A 16,787-nucleotide genomic window follows, 5' to 3' on the forward strand; every position below is an offset into this window, starting at 1 on the left:
TAGGCGCACTGACCGATGTTTACAATAATATTTGGGTGTAGGCCGACGTTGATTGGAGAAGAAACAAAGCTGGACGTGCTCATCTGGTAAGCACATCAGTGGGATGGCAGTATGGCGCAGTCTTCCAAATCAAGGTCGATGTGCAGTTTTGCATGAGAGGAATGGGCTCGATCGAGGTGTTAAACCCTGATGAGTGTTTACCAGGCCTCACCCATTCGCACCGACGTTATCTCTCTCCAGTATGCAAAATGTGTCTGTCGTCTATGCGGCGTTCACCGGCGGAGCGACCACCGCAAGCGACCCCCGCAGCTGCGGCAAAAGAAAGTTCGCCATAAAAGCGGTTCTGGAATTGCTCTCGGAACGCGTCAAGGGCAGGGCGAACCGCTCACACGTTGTTGTGTTTTTCCCCTTTCTTCTTTTTAATTTGCAGTTCAGCACCATGGAGAGATCGAGTGACATGAGAGGTGTCCGCGCGAGTGACAGGATTCTATCATCCCGCTTGATCTGAATAACATGGTGGCAAATTATTTAGGGGTCATCAATTTCCTCATCTTAATCGGGTGCTGATCTGAAGACCAGCGTCGTTATGACGCGTCACGCTGTGCGGCGTTGCTGTTGTTTTAGTTGAATGGAGTCAAATCGTGTGATAAAGTCATTGTAGGCCGAGTGCCTAATTACACGTTGCAAATACCCTTCTAATAGTCTGAGGAAAAGGGACAGTGGATTTGAAGTTTAAATGTAGTGAATTTATATTCATAAATTGGATTGTTATTTTGGTTAGCATGCATATCTGCCTCGCAGTGAAGAGGTTGGGCGTTCGAATCTCGGCTAAGACCTTCCTATGTGGAGTTTGCATATTCTCCCTGTGCTGGTATAAGATTTTACCGGGTAATCCTCCCACATTCCAAAAACACGCATGACAAAATGGGCCATAGGTGTGAATGTGGGTGAGAATGTTTGTCTATGTGCCCGCCCAGTGACTTGCTGGCGACCAGTCCAGGGCCGACCCGACCTTTCGCCCAAATCAGCTGGGATAGGCTCTAGCTCACCGATGACCCCGATGAAGATAAGCGGTACAGAACACGGGAGGATGGATTTTATGTTATTTAGCTCCCTTTTGTTTGGTCCAATAAGCGCATTGTTTTGTGTGCTTAAAGGAGCTATTAGTGGACCATGAACACAATTTTATCCCCAATCAACAATTCGATGTTCAGAGATTCAGAAAGAACAAAATGTGATAAGCAGCCGTCATTGGTGCATCGCTCATACAGCTTGTTCGTATGCATTAGAAAAATTTGCTGCTGGGTCTTTTTACCTGTGACCGCTGTATGTGTGACTGATCTTGCAGATCACCCCACGTTTGGTGAGTTCTCCTGTTCTTCAGGACACCGTGACACGATTAGTGCTGACACAACAAAGCCTAAAAGACTAACAGTCAACATCGATAGCGACCTCCATTTTTGGGCACAACAGAATACAGCATTTTTGGCATCGTTACTGCTTTAGTTTGTTCCTGTGGATTGTTTTGAATGATGCATTGGTGACGATGGTGATGCCGATGATGGATTGCTACGAATTTTGGAGGGATGAAATAGCTTACTTTCAATACTTACACATTGAATTTGTAGAAAATTCATTCGTTTGAATTTCAGATTTGTCTTAATGAAATAATCCTCCGTTGTTAGTTGTTAAGAACATGTAACTATCAGCATAATCCATTTAGCACTGTAAACATGTAGAACTGCACATTATCATACTAAGGGCCGGTTCTCAAGCTAACGCTTCAAATAATTCATCCTTGTCATATAGCTAAATAAGGAACTTAGAAATGACACCGCTCTGTAATCTTGCGTGTAGAACTGCGCCACTGCAAACTATAACCAAAATAATAAAGTCTATTATTTTTGCATAATTAATGCAGTATGACTCAAACGTGAGCATTTTTATCTTTGTGAATTAAGCTTAATGCAGATTTTGTATTGGATCTGATTACTCCTGTATGTTTTTTTGTTTTTTTTGTAAAGTAATGTTAGGAGATTGTAGTATGGATAAATACAATGCTGCGGCCTTTTATAGTGGGCAGCCTAAGGCACATCTGTGCATTAATCGTGCTGTATAATTAGCTTCTTGAGATGCCACACCTGTAGGCAGGATGGATTACTTTGGCAAACGCAGATTTAGACACATCTGTCAAAAATACAGTATTTGACAGAAATCGGCGTTCTGTCTACATAAAATTGAAATCAAATAATTGAATGTTGTTATGTTGTTGTTTTTTTCAATGTTCACAGGGTTGAGAACACTTGGCTTCTTGAGCCAGTAATGTCTTCATGGAAATAGACAAGACACAATTTCCTGGGGGAACTAAGCAGAAACCAAGCAGATCACAGAAATTGGGTGAGGGGGCAGCTGTATGTAAAATCATCCTTTACCTTGAAGGATGATATCAACGATCAGCTGACTCCTGCCAAACGCTTCCATATAAGTTGTGAAACAAGAGGTGAAGACATGGAGGACACGTGCTCCGAATACGACAATGTGGGATCTGATGTGGAACAGGATTGCGATGAGGTGCTACATTTAAACAGGGAGGGCGTCGTGGACATGAGGTACTACAAACAGTACTGCTCTGAGGATGGGGATTACGTGAAGAACGCAGGTGGTAAGAACGGAAACGAGAGCAGCGGTGTCGGTGACCAGTTCACAGCCACAGCTCGCCAAAGTACAGAAAGACGCAATGGATCGCAATCGGACGCTAAACCCCACAAGGCAGGCCGTCCCTTTAGGTCGCGTTGCACACCTGTTGCAAGGGAGGCCGCGGAGGGGGAAGAAGCGGGAAGCGGCCTGGAGAACAGGTTCTTCTTTTGTGATGGGGATGAAATAGAAGAGGTGCTGGATGGGGCCAGATTTATAGAAGATTTAGAGGAGACAGAAGACAGTGATCAAAGACAGGCTGGCCTTCATCAGGACAGTGAAAGGATGAGAAGGGGGCGTGATGAGAGGGATAGAGAAGATGACTGCAGAATTACAAGAAACTATAGCATGCCAGGAGCAAACAGGAATTGCGAGTCATCTCACGTGAGTTCGAAGGAGGAGAGACAGGGGAAAGGACGAGAGAGGAAGGCAGCTGGACAGGATATTGAACATATTACCTCTGGGGTTAAAGGTTGCACAACCAACAAAAATGATCATCGAGTGAAGACGTCAACGAAAGAAAACAGAAAGGCTCCCGTGCGGACCAAAGTTAAATCCAGCAAGCGACACCCATCCCCTCGTCATTCCCACGGCCCAGCACCGACAAACAGCCAGAGGGCCCAACCTCGAAGAGAGGCCCCTTCTGTTCCCAGACCCAGTGCCTGTAGTAATAACCAGGAGAGTGAGGCGAGGCCTTCTCCAACTCTCTGTCATGTACCCGAGCAAGGGAAAATGCCCCCTGAGGAGAGCCAGAGACAGCCACAGAAACTCCAGCAGGTTTGTAAGATGAATTTCCCGAAGCAATTTACAACCGTTGCGCTTTGGCGAGAACCGGGTCAGGTTTAATTGCATGCCTTTCAACAGCACAAATTGTTTGTCATTTCCCATGGCAGAAAACAACAGAAAACTGGAATAGACCATCAAACATGTTGCATTGCTTACATAAATTCCCTAAAAAAGTAGTTTTCCATGTAATATTATCTTTTCAAGCAGCACAGTGTAGAGCGGTTACCACATCTGCCTCACAGTCAGGATTCCGACTCTGTCGAAACAAATCTTTCCTTTCTTTTGGTTTCCCCCCCAAAAAACATGCATGTTAAGCTAACTGAATTGTCCGTAGGTGTGAATGTCAGTGCGAATGGTTGTTTCTCTTCATGTGCCCCGTGATTGACACCAGGGTGTACTCTGCCTCTCACCCAAAGTCAGCTGCAATAGGCTTAACCGCGACCATAGCGAGGACAAGCGGTGGAGAAAGCAAATGGCTGCTCTCTTCCTTGGTGGAAGTAACAAAACCATTTCAACCTTTTTTTTCATTGTTAATAGCAGGAGGAGAAGCCAAGCGTGATCCAGGAGAAGGTTCCCGATCAGCCAAGGAGACCACGTAGTCCAGATCTCGACCCAGATGACGAGAGCAGCTCCCCCAAGGTTAAAACGCTTTTTTTTCTATCTGTAATGCCTCACTGGTGACTTGGATGTTTTTAGAACCACGTAGTGGATATAAAAAGTGAACACACCCTTGTAAAAATACCAGGTTGTCAAATAAAAATGGCAATCTGTAGAATCAGTTTGATTGACGGATACATTTGCTACTTGGAAAAAGTATGACATACATTTGCAATAAACTGTTTGCATTTGTGTGCTTTTTTTATACAGTACAGTACTGTAAAACGTCTTTGGCCAATTGAGGACTCCATCGTTCTGCTGGGGGACTTCAATGCTCACTTGGGCAATAGCAGTGAGACCTGGAAGGGTGTGATTGGGAGGAACGGACCCCCCCGATCAGAACCCGAGTGGTGTTCAGTTATTGGACTTGTGTTTGTCACGATTTGTCCACAAAAACACCATATTCAAACATAAGGGTGTCCACAAGTGCACGTGGCACCAGTACACCGTAGGTGGCAATTTGATGATCGACTTTGTGGTCGTGTCATCGGACCTGCGGCTGCATGTCTTGGACACACGGGTGAAGAGAGGGGAGGAGGTGTCAACTGATCACCACCCGGTGGTGAGTTGGCTCCGATGATGGGGAAGATGCCGGTCTGACCTGGCAGGCCCAAACGTATTGTGAGGGTCTGCTGGGAACGTCTGGCAGAATCCCCTGTCAGAAGGAGTTTCAAATCCTACCTCCGGCAGAACTTCCCGGAGGAGGTGGGGGACATAAAATCAGTGTGGACCGTGTTCCACGCCTCCATTGCTGAGGCGACCGAATAGAGCTGTGGCCGAAAAGTGGTCGGTGCCTGTCTCCCCAATCCCATTGGTGGACACCAGCGGTGAGGGATGCCGTCAAGCTGAAGAAGGAGTACTATCAGGCCTTTTTGACCGGTGGGACTCCTGAGGCATCTCATAGGTACCGGCTGGCCAAGCAGAATGCAGCTTTGGTGGTCGCTGAGGCAAAAATAGGAGGAGTTCGGTGAGGCCATGGAGAACGACTTGCAGACAGGTTCGAGGAAATTCTGGTCCACCATCTCAGGAGGGGGAAGCAGTGCACCAACACTGTGTATAGTGAGGATGGGGCACTGCTGACCTCGACTTTGTGAGTCGGCGGGGAGAATACTTCGAAGACCTCCTCTATTCCACTGACACGCCTCCCTATGAGGAAGCAGAGTCTGAGGTCTCTGAGGCAGGCTCTCCTATCTCTGGGGTTGAGGTCACCGAGGTGGTTGAAAAGCTCCTCTGTAGCAAGGCCCTAGGGTGGATAAGATCTGCCCGGAGTCCCTAAAGGTTCTGGATGTTGCGGGGCCGGTTTACACGCCTCTGCAACATCGGGGACAGTGCCTCTGGCTTGGCAGACTGGAATGGTGGTCCCCCTTTTTAAGAAGAGGGTGTGTTCCAACTACAAGGTGATCATACTCCTCAGCCTCCCTGGTAAGGTCTATTCAGGGGTGCTGGAGAGGAGGGTCTATCGGGATGTCGAATCTCAGATTCAGGAGGAGCAGTGTGGTTTTTGTCCTGGCCGTGGAACAGTGGACCAGCGCTACACCCTTGGCCGGGTCCTCGAAGGTGCATGGGAGTTTGCCCAACCAGTCTACATGTGTTTTATGGATTTGAAGAAGGCGTTTGACCGTGTCCCTCGGGGAGTCCTGTGGGGGGTGCTTTAGGAGTATGGAGTACCGGACTCTCTTATACGGGCTGTTCGGTCCCTGTACAACCAGTGGCAGACTTTGGTCCGCATTGCTGGCAGTAAGTCGGACTCGTTTCCGATGAGGGTTGGACTCCGCCAAGGCTGCCCTTTGTCACCGATTCTGTTCAGAACTTTTATGGACAGAATTTCTGGGCGCAGCCGAGGCGTAGAAGGGGTCCGGTTTGGTGACCTCAGTATTGCATCTCTGCATTTTGCAGACGATGTGGTTCTGTTGGCTTCATTAAGCCGTGATCTCCAACTCTCACTGGAGTGGTTCGCAGCCAAGTGTGAAGCGGCTGGGATGTACATCAGCACCTCCAAATCTGAGACCGTGGTCCTTAGTGGGAAAAGGGTGGAGTGTCCTCTCCAGGTATGGGATGAGATCTTGCCCCAAGGGTAGGAGTTCAAGTATCTTGGGGTCTTGTTCACGAGTAAGGGGAAAAATGGAACGGGAGATCGACAGGCGGACCGGCGCGGCGTCTGCAGTGATGCAGACTATGTATCCGTCCGTTGTGGTGAAGAAGGAGCTAAGCCGAAAGCCGAAGCTATCAATTTACCAGTTGATCTGCGTTCCTACCCTCACCTATGGTCACGAGCTGTGGGTCGGTTTGGTTTTTTTAAAGATTTGAAACCTTGACTATTGAGATGTTCAGTAAAGATAATCTCAATACTGTTTGCATGAATAATTTGTGATAATTGACTAAAACTAACATTTTCTTTCTAAAGAAAACACAAGAAGCTGCTTCCTTCCCCAGTTTTGAAGACGGTGAGTTTTCCATAGTCATATTAAAATCAGTGTATGTTCATACAAGTCTTATACTGGAAGCCTTTTTTGTTTGTTTTTTGGCTGTTTCACAAAGTTCCAGGTCCCTGTGAGCCAGAAGATCTTATTGATGGGATCATCTTTGCTGCTAACTACCTTGGCTGCACTCAAGTGCTCTCTGACAAGAATCCATCCAAGACTGTCCGCATGTCGCAGGCCCATGAAGCCGTCAGTCGTATCAAGGTAGAGGACCTCTTCAGTGATGCATCTCTGCTTTAACTTACTTTACTTATCTATTTGAGACCATTTATCAAGTCACCACATTAAGCTCTGATGGAGTTTTCAATATTTACCACGTGATGACGCTGTTGCGTCACATTCTTTTAAGTAACTGACTTGTTCATGTGAAAGAGCCAAGATGAAGACTCCCAAATGATGACCGAAGTTGACCTTTTTATCTCCACTAAAACGGTCAAGGTGCTCAATGCTGACACACAAGTGAGTAGGAGTGTGTGCTGGATCAACTTCCATTTTTGCTTGAATTGTTACGCAGAAAAAACATTTATTCTTTTACTCCCCGCAGGACACAATGATGGACAGCGCCTTGCGTACCATCTCTTATATCGCTGACATTGGCAGCATTGTGGTTCTGATGGCACGCAGGCGCTTGTCTCAGACGTCATCCGAGGATTTCTCTGAATCTGTGGAGTCGAGCGGCGATGGGATTAGTCAATACGGGATGATCTGCTATGTCTTTGAGTCCGAGGATGTAAGTATTCATGAGTGTTACACCTCGAAATCAAATCATTAAGCGGGCATTGGGTTACATTCAGATATCTGATAGCAGATAAGGACAGAAAGCCAGGTTCATAAAGACATGCTTTGAATAGGTATGATGGGGAAGAATTTGAGAGCTGATTCTGATTTCAATCCCATCAAACACCTTTGGGATGAACTTGGACAGAGATCCCCAACGACACTCTCCCTAATTATATATATATACAAAAAGTGGTGCCTTGAGATAACAGTGACCCGATTTTTGGATACAATCTGTCGTTCGGCCATTTTATTGCTTTGATTTGCAAGCAGAAATTGGAGCTTACGAGAGCTGTATGGTGGCAGTGAATGGCGAACTCCGTTCACGTCACAAAAAGCAGCAGTTTGGCAGACAGTTAACTCTTCAAAAAAGACGGCAAGCAGTTTATTTCAAACTAAACACAAAACAAAAAGAATTACACGTTGTGTAGCTAAAACAACCGCAGTTTCGCCTTAAAGTCTGCTTGATTAATGGGTAATGGAGTGAGGGATGGGAAACGCCATAGATAGGATAATTAATAGCATAGGTGTCGTGGTGTTATAACCCTTTGAGCAAGGGATATTTGAACACAAATTGTGTAGCAACACATGTCGACAGCTAATATAACAATACTTGCAAGCATATAGTCTTTACCCTCTGCAAAGAACGACTAATACACTATTCATGCTGCACTGAGGAGTTATCCATGATAATCCCTATGTCTGTAGATGCTGCGGCACGGCGGAAGACTGGGAGGCACATCTGCCTCACAGTTCTGAAGACCCGGGTTCAAATCCGGCCTGGCCTGCGTGGAGTTTGCATGTTCTCCCCGTGCCTGCATGGGTTTTCTCCGGGTTCTCCGGTTTCCTCCCACATCCCAAAAACATGCATGCAAGGTTAATTGAAAACTCTAAATTCCCCGGAGGTATGAATGGTTGTTTGTTTATATGTGACCAGTTCAGGGTGTACCCTGCGCAGGCTCTCACCCAGAGTCAGCTGGGATAGGCTCCAGCACCCCCGAGACCCTAGTGGCGATAAGCAGTATGGGAAATGAATGAATGAATATAAATGCTGCCCCCAGGTGGCCAAGCCACACACACCAGAAGGAGCAGTTTACATTTTATCCATCCATCCATCCATTTTCTTTACCGCTTATCCTCACTAGGGTCGTGGGCTGCTGGATCCTATCCCCGCTATCTTAAGGTGGGAGGCGGGGTACACCCTGGATCGGTCACCAGCCAATCACAGGGCATATACAAACAAACAACCATTCTCACTCACATTCCCGCCTCCGGGCAATTTAGAGTCGCCAATCAACCTACAACTCCACACAGACGGGGCCGGGATTTGAACCCCGTTCCCCAGAACTGTGAGGCAGATGTGTTAACCAGTCCGTCACCGTGCCGGTGCTTACATTTGCTATTCTATTTCATTATGTAATTACTAGGCTTTAGACGATGGCCGTGGTAACGAGTGTATCCGGTCGCATTTGAGTTGACAAGATAAAGCCCAGTGATCGTAAAAAAAACGCCATGCGGTGGTATCGGAATGCAAGATATTTTTGCAGTAGTCTGACATAGTGGAATCGTGAAAGACCAAATTTGTCTTTTAGTCTGATCCACGCATTTTCTGTTGTCTGTCTCAGACGTGTTGTCTGTCCCACACCGCTGACGTTTAAAAAAAAAAAAAAAACTTTATTGGTGTTCAGATATTTACAGTACTACGTCAAAAGACACGCGGCAAGGATAAAAGTAAACTAGCTTTTGGATTCAATTATACCCTACATGATGGCGACGCGGAGTAAATATCTTATGCGGATCATTGAACGGATCGGCGAATTATGACATTAAATTCGATCAGCCAATCAGCATAAAATGCTAATTATCGGCAGATACCGATCGGTGCAAAGTCTAGTAATTTCTGTATTTCTTAAAATAAAAGACAATATCATAGTGTTGTTTTTTTCTGATTAAAAACACATTACAAACATTTTTGTTATTTTTTTTTGGGGGGGGGGGGGGGGAGACTGAAACGGTTTGATGGCATTTCCATTCATTTCGATGTGGAAAGATGATTTGAGATACAAGTGTTATGAGTGTGGTTACGGAATGAGGTATGAGCTTGTATTCCAAGGTATTGTTGTTGTAAACTGTGATGTTGTTTTTTGCTGAGCTGTATCCCACCCTCCCACAGGCGCAGCTCATCGCACAGTCCATTGGTCAGGCGTTCAGTGTGGCCTACAGAGAATTCCTGCGAGCCAATGGCATCAATCCGACAGACTTAAGTCAGAAACAATACAGTGACATAATCAATTCCCAGGAAATGTACCACGACGACCTCATCCATTTCTCAAATTCTGACAACTGTAAAGAGGTGCGTGCCAAAGGAGATACAGTACTTGTGTATCTGAGGCTGGTGTCAAACTCAAGGCATGCAGGCTAGATCCAGCCCGCCATGTCATTTCATGTGGCCCATGAAAGTTTGCCACCATTTTTCCTTGACGTCTTTTCAAAAATGATAATTGAATGAACAAGCAATTATGTAATATGACTAGCTGATTATTAGGTTTAAGGTACGTGTGTTCTGATTCCGATTTTTCGGGATGGGACATTCAGTATGGTACAGAGGCATAAATAACTACTACACAAACAAAGACAGTGCAGCCCAACCTTGCAGCCTTAATGACCAACAATATGTTTTTGGCTGTACGTCAAACTCATACGTATGTCAGCTGAACATGAATATCAGTGCCACATGAAAAATGCAATAAACAAGGTCTGTTTATAGCGTAATAATTCAGACTGATCAAGTTGTTTGCGCTTTATCGTTCATTTAGTAAAAAGAAGACTAAAGGCGCTATTTAATCTATTATATATTATTAAATATTTAGTTTTTATTGTTGTATTCATAAATGTGTTTATTTGAGAATCTTCCATTTATTGAAGAATTTACTGCTCACAGTTTGTATTTCATTTTAAATGTCACTAAATATGTTCTAAAACAGGGGTGTCAAACTCATTTTACTCATCAACCCCTATTGTTCTCAAGTGGGCATTAATAGGAAGTGAAGAAACGGGTCCAAGCAGGTTGGAACGGGTGGAGGAAGGGGTCAGGTGTGTTATGTGACAGAAAAGTCTCTGCTAGGATGAAGGGCAAAGTTTATAAAACAGTGGTGAGGCCAGACCAAAACTGTGATCGTACAACCAAGCTGCACACTGAACTGTGTGTTTTGGTGTACTGTTCTAGCCCTAGTGATTACACATTAAAATGGCTTCACAATAATAAAAGCCTCCTTCTCAGGGAAACCATATGATGTGGCCCTGTGTGATGTCGAAAACGAGTTTGACATCATGCCGGAATTAGCTGGAGGCAAAATGTCACAACATCTTGTGTGTTGTAGCTGTGCGTGGAGAAGCAGAAAGGGGAAATCCTCGGTGTGGTGATTGTCGAGTCCGGCTGGGGCTCCATTCTGCCCACGGTCATCCTCGCCGGAATGTTGAACAGCGGCCCGGCAGCACGCTCTGGCAAACTCAGTGTTGGTGATCAGATTATGTCCATCAACGACACTAGCCTGGTAGGGCTGCCTCTAGCCACCTGCCAGGGGATCATCAAGGTACATTTCCTTCGTGACACTTGCTATTTGCCATTTATTGTTCTACTCAGGATGTCCATGCAGCTGTTTTAATTCCCACCTAATACTCCAGTGATGCCCGTCTGAGATTGACTGGCAACCACTTCAAGGTGCAGTCCAGATTTCGCCCTAAATCATTTGCGCGCTTGCCTCTAACTGGACCACAAACAGGATAGGCGATTGGGAAAATGGACAAATGGATTCGTCTGATATGACAGGACATACATCATTACTCACCAGAGATGCTGAGCATGGGCAGATGGCACTGATGTGTTTTGCTCGTTGATCTTGGTTTGCTCTGATCAACCAAATCAGTGGATGTAAAAATGCTGACATGATTGTGAGCCATCTCACTGGCAAATTTGAAATCGAATTGTTTACCCAAGGCATTACCCATGTAGGTGTTGACTTATCCTGAATCATAAGCAATCTAATATGTGCATTGCCAGAGTCAAACGTCAAAACACTTGACAGGGTCTACGCAATGCCTAATACTTCTGACTCCACATTCCTTTCACTTGTGTTCTCTTATGTATGGTCTCCTCCAGGGATTGAAGAATCAGCTCAAAGTAAAGCTGAGCATCGTGAGCTGCCCTCCTGTCACCACTGTCCTCATCAAGCGTCCTGATCTGAAGTTCCAACTTGGATTCAGTGTACAAAATGGCATCGTGAGTCTCCCAAAAAAAGAAAAAAAACCTTAAATGGTGGGGTGAGCGACTATATTATTTGAGCTTTTATTGAGTTGTATCTTTTTCTCATCTTTAGATCTGCAGCCTGATGCGAGGCGGGATCGCCGAGAGAGGCGGCGTTCGTGTTGGACACCGAATCATTGAGATAAACGGTCAAAGCGTGGTTGCTATGCCACACGAAAAAATCGTGCAGACCCTGTCCGTGTCGGTGGGCGAGGTAAGAGATCGTCATCTGCGCAACCGAGCTGCATGAGCCAAAGTACAATAATAAGTATAATAATAATAATTCATAATAAGTCATTCTCTCTGCTCTCAAATGCTATGGGCGTGTCTGCTGAATGGGCAGAAACAATACCCTGCTCAACTGTCAACTGTTAATCAAACATCACTACGAACTCAAAACATTGATGCTACTTGATCTTACACCTTTCTTATATCCACACCAGTGGCGCCGCTAGGCCTATTTTATGGGGGGCTTCAATAATTTCATAATTTCTTTGCCAGATCAACATGAAGACGATGCCCGCTGTGATGTTCAGACTGCTCACAGGCCAGGAGACACCATCCTACATATGAAGACCCAGCATTGATAGTGATGAGCAAAGTTTTATTTTTCTATCATTTTAATATCATTTACGGGCTCTCCTTGCACTGCTGTAAAGAGGGTCTGGTTCTCATTTCAGGTTTAATCTTGAATTACATTCTCATAATGGCCTTACAATGTGAATGATCTAGTGTTGTGTGTGAGTGTGGAAGAGAAGTAGCTTTATGGTCACTTTTATTTTTCCTATGAAAAGAAGTGCATTTATATTTTAGTTAGTCATTTTTATATTGTGTCGTAATTCTAATGTAAATACTATGGGTTACTCAAGGACTGGATCGGGAAGGCCATATTACTCGTACAGTATATGCATGGTATAATGACAAGTTTCTGACCAAGAATTCACGATAATCTATTACAGTAAGTATTACACATGCACTGTATTACACTGTATAAAGCCACTAAACAATGGGTATTATGGAGACGCTGAAGGCCAAAGACACCCATTCATTTTGAAAGGCAGTTTTAAGAGACAACCTTTACAAATGCGTACAAGAATGTACATTACGGAATGAATGTAACAGTGTAACACAAATAATACAATCTCACTGCTTAATGCTTGTTGTTTGCGTTCTTTTTATTAAGGTGCTAATATATACATATATATATATATATTATAAAATGAAACCCACAAGTAGATTAGATTGTCCTAAAACACATTTACACACACATTAATTCTACCTCTCTTTTCCTTATTATATGAAGTTGGAGCTCAGAAGTTGTCAAACTCACAATTTGACAAAACTTTTGAATCCCAGCTGTATGAATCACAACTGTATTTAGCAAGAGTGTATATTCTTGCTTCAATACATAACAGGAAATATAGCATACTGTGTTTCATTAGCAATATATTTGCCCCAATCCTACAGGATCTACACATTTTGAGTCTTTCATGTCCAGCAAAAATAATAATATAGGCTAATGCCAGACTTAAAAAAAACAAAAACAAAAGTTCTGTGTTTATTCACACGACAGTGCATGGATCCCATACAAAATAATTGTGTATTTACAAATGCAGTCAAGTTAAACCACTAATCTATAAAAACATACATAGACATATGTGCAGTCAGAAGTCCATCCATCCATTTTCTGAGCCGCTTCTCCTCACGCGGGTCGCGGGCGTGCCGGAGCCAATCCCAGCTGTCATCGGGCAGGAGGCGGGGTACACCCTGAACTGGTTGCCAGCCAATCGCATGCAGTCAGAAGTGACATTCAACATTCTCTCTGCAACACACTCAGTATATCTTCAAGTATTGACTGGGAAAGCTGCTGAGAGGGACTCATACATGTTCCTGAAAAATAAAAACAAAAGGATGTTGTATCAGTCATTGCTTTCTTTCTTCACAAAGAAAATAATGACTGACACTGAACAATTACATGAAACAATTAACAATATATTTAGACAGTATCTGTAGTTTACAGGGGTGTAGAACTGCACTGCATCATATTGAGAGCTGCTTAACTTTTTTTGTTGCCATGTGTCTCGTGTTGCTGTGATTTGAAATTTGAATCGCAGGTGGACTGCGCTGTGCACAATACTGCAGATGTAATGGCTGTTTTACAATAACACTCAACCATATTTATAATGACCTATGGCTAAAAAGCAAAGTTTGGAGAGTCTCTGTCACTGAAATGCACAAGTGAAGTCACTGGAACCAACAAGTCACTCTCTGTGCTGCGGGCCTCACACAAATTCTTCCAAACCTTTGCCACATTGTGTAGCTTCCAACCAGAAGATACCCGCTCAACAAATAAAAATGCGGCCGAATTATTCACAATTGTGGGTGTAAATTTGATCTCCGTGAGATTATGTTGGAACACATTACAACCGGTTCTACTCTGTTCGATCTTCATCAGCTCTTTGTCTTTTTCTAATTCAGTTGTCTTTTCAAATGTCAAGTAGAACTGACATTAACAGAAGAAGACAAATACTGTATATGAACTGATTGGACAGTATACTGACCACTGTGACCTCTCTGAATGTGCATGGAGAGACTGTTATATCATCAAGGAAGGCAGAATTCCGGTGCGTCTGCCCGTAAGAAATGTCCTCATCTTCATAACTGTCAACAGCCACACTGAAAACCTCCTTTATCTTCTCAGGTACCATAAAGTTCATTATCACCACCAGAACTCCGATGACGGTGCACAGCAGACCTGGGAAGGATTTCGGTTTAGTAGAAATGTATCAAAAGTAATGAATTCTGAAAGCAAGACTTTTAATAGTTACCGGTAGCCAGAGCCAGCCAAAATGAAAGGCTGTATTCAACTTCAACAGAGACTGCTCCAATGGAGAAAACACACTGGGAAGCATGCATGATGGTGGTGAAGGTGGCCGTAGAAATGAAGATGAAGGTGGCTGTGGCCAGCATCATGTAGCCGGCGTATAAAATGACTGGCATGGAGAGAAGGATGTTGGCCAGCATCCAGCAGCAAAATGCCGTCCTGGTTTGAACATCCAGTTAATTTCCGCAACAGTTAACCATTAGGAAATCACAAGTTCATATTTACATACCAGAGAGTTGCGGATGCGTAACGCCCAGAGTGTCTGTAGTGAAAGATGAGGCCGCACGGGCTGCTGAGAGTGAATTTCTCTGCAATGTACAGGATTGGATTCGGTAGCCCTTTTGCCAACGCTTCCTTATATTCCTCCTCAATAGTATCACGCCAGCTGAACATCTCATTGTAGTCGATCGTCTCATTTAACTGGACAACAGGATTTCCTGCAGAGCAAAAACTTGCATATTTGCATCACGGTGATTGAAATTGAAATATCGTTGTTAGTGTAGTGTTGGCGAACTGGAATTGACAGTTTTTAACATTCATTTTCATAGGTTTTGACAGGTTTGTATGTCAACGTAAATTTTGAAACCATAAATAACCAGGCAAATGTACAACTACACTATCAGTGACCACAGCAGTGATTCCTAGATTGGTACTCGTACCATGAGTGGTACGAGGGCTCCCTCCAGTGGTATGCCAAAGAATCCATCCATTCTCCATACCGTTTATCCTCAACGAGGGTCGCAGGCGTGTTGGAGCCTATTCCAGCTGACTCTGGGCGAGAGACGGGGTACACCCGGAACTGGACGCCAGCTAATCGCAAGGTACATATAGACAAACAGCCATTGACACTCACTTTCACAACTATGGGCAATTTAGAGTCTTCAATTAACCTACCGTGCATGTTTTTGGGATGTGGGAGGAAACCAGAGTACCCGGAGAAACCCCACGCAGGCACGGCCGGATTTGAACCCGGGTCCTCAGAACTGTGAGGCAGTTGTGCTATGGCCAAAGGATCACTGATTCAAATGTTCAAACTGTGCAAGTTACAGTGGCTGAAACCTTTTTTTTTTTTTTTTTTTAACCCAGTGAAGTACATTTGTTAAGTACCGTTCAGATGTATTTAACTTTTAAACACTATAAATTTGCATTTAATATTTTATTTATTGAACCTGCAATACATTTTAATGGAATCATTATTTATGTAAATTGTTTGTTTTTCTATATTTTACCACAGGGCTAATGTTTAAGCATTGCATAATGCCCCAGACGATTACAATAATATTACATTTAAAATCAAGAGAATCTCTGTGCTTGTGCCCATCCCTTAAAAGAACACTCAAATATAGGCTTATTTAGGATGAGGATCTGTATTTTTTTTTTAAATTTAAATCGATTTAAGCATAATCGCTGCAATACAGAGTGTCAATATGAATATGTGGCATGATATTTGTAAGAGCTGCCGTAACTCACCTTTTAGTGTAACATTAATGCCATACAGGCCAACATGTAAGCCAATGTCAGCGTTAACCACCGCATTGCTGAAAGACTTGTAGGTAGCATTTGTCGTCATACGGGCTTCAGCCCAATTGTTAGTAAAGTTGAGTGCTGCAGGAAAAGAAAGGTGAGGAGAAATGTAAATATGGGATTCATTAAGAAGTTTGGGGAAAAAGCACTGGACTCACCCACGATGACGGCACCGATAATTAAGCTCAAAAGGATCCTGAACAGCCACAGTAGCCGCTGATTGCATAGAAAAAGGCATACAGTGAAAAATGTTTCAAGCCTTTGCAGATATGGTGATTTTAAGGCTGCGGACTAATGTGAGAGGGTTGTACTCACCGACTTTCCTCGAATCCCGGGCAGAATGAGTAGCAGACAGAGCGTCATCACAAGAAAGCACACGATAACGGTGAACAAGTGACCGCTGAAGATGAAGGACGTCCTTCGCATGTGGTAGAAAGGATAAATGTTGTCGTAGAAAGTCATCTTGACTTCGGCTCTTGTGGCTGCAGACAAAAGTTGGGAAGGGGAATGGGAAAGGCTCAGTGCTGTGTTAAAGATGGAAAAACAAGAAATCAAGACATTGTTGTATCCAAACCTGAATCGTGGAAGAGGACTGAAGCAGCTGTGTCACACACGAGGAAACATGCACCTCTTTTATACACGAGGAACAGGATGGGTTGACTGGAGAAAAGTGGGAAAGAGG

At 44.1% G+C, this 16,787-nt stretch overlaps 2 protein-coding genes across 2 annotated transcripts; one reads left to right on the top strand and one right to left on the bottom strand.

Annotated features, from left to right (window-relative positions):
• Positions 1 to 241: 241 nt before the first annotated feature.
• apba2a (amyloid beta (A4) precursor protein-binding, family A, member 2a) lies at positions 242 to 12,838 on the top strand. Its single transcript, XM_061676482.1, has 13 exons — positions 242 to 376; positions 1,349 to 1,363; positions 2,341 to 3,471; positions 4,018 to 4,119; positions 6,542 to 6,581; positions 6,676 to 6,821; positions 6,990 to 7,076; positions 7,162 to 7,347; positions 9,568 to 9,747; positions 10,775 to 10,987; positions 11,554 to 11,673; positions 11,771 to 11,911; positions 12,199 to 12,838. The coding sequence occupies exons 1-13, from the start codon at positions 242 to 244 to the stop codon at positions 12,268 to 12,270; spliced, it is 2,568 nt and encodes an 855-aa protein (XP_061532466.1). The 3' UTR covers positions 12,271 to 12,838.
• Positions 12,839 to 13,575: 737 nt separating this feature from the next.
• Positions 13,576 to 16,567, bottom strand: duox2 (dual oxidase 2). The gene is made up of 7 exons (XM_061676483.1): positions 16,421 to 16,567; positions 16,264 to 16,321; positions 16,052 to 16,186; positions 14,811 to 15,018; positions 14,526 to 14,740; positions 14,259 to 14,452; positions 13,576 to 13,587 (listed from the first exon to the last, which is right to left on the bottom strand). Exons 1-7 carry the CDS (start codon positions 16,565 to 16,567, stop codon positions 13,576 to 13,578), a joined length of 969 nt encoding a protein of 322 aa, XP_061532467.1.
• Between the last annotated feature and the right edge of the window lie 220 nt (positions 16,568 to 16,787).

Source organism: Phycodurus eques, chromosome 5, assembly GCF_024500275.1.
Source record: "Phycodurus eques isolate BA_2022a chromosome 5, UOR_Pequ_1.1, whole genome shotgun sequence".
Classification (NCBI taxonomy): Eukaryota; Metazoa; Chordata; class Actinopteri; order Syngnathiformes; family Syngnathidae; genus Phycodurus; species Phycodurus eques.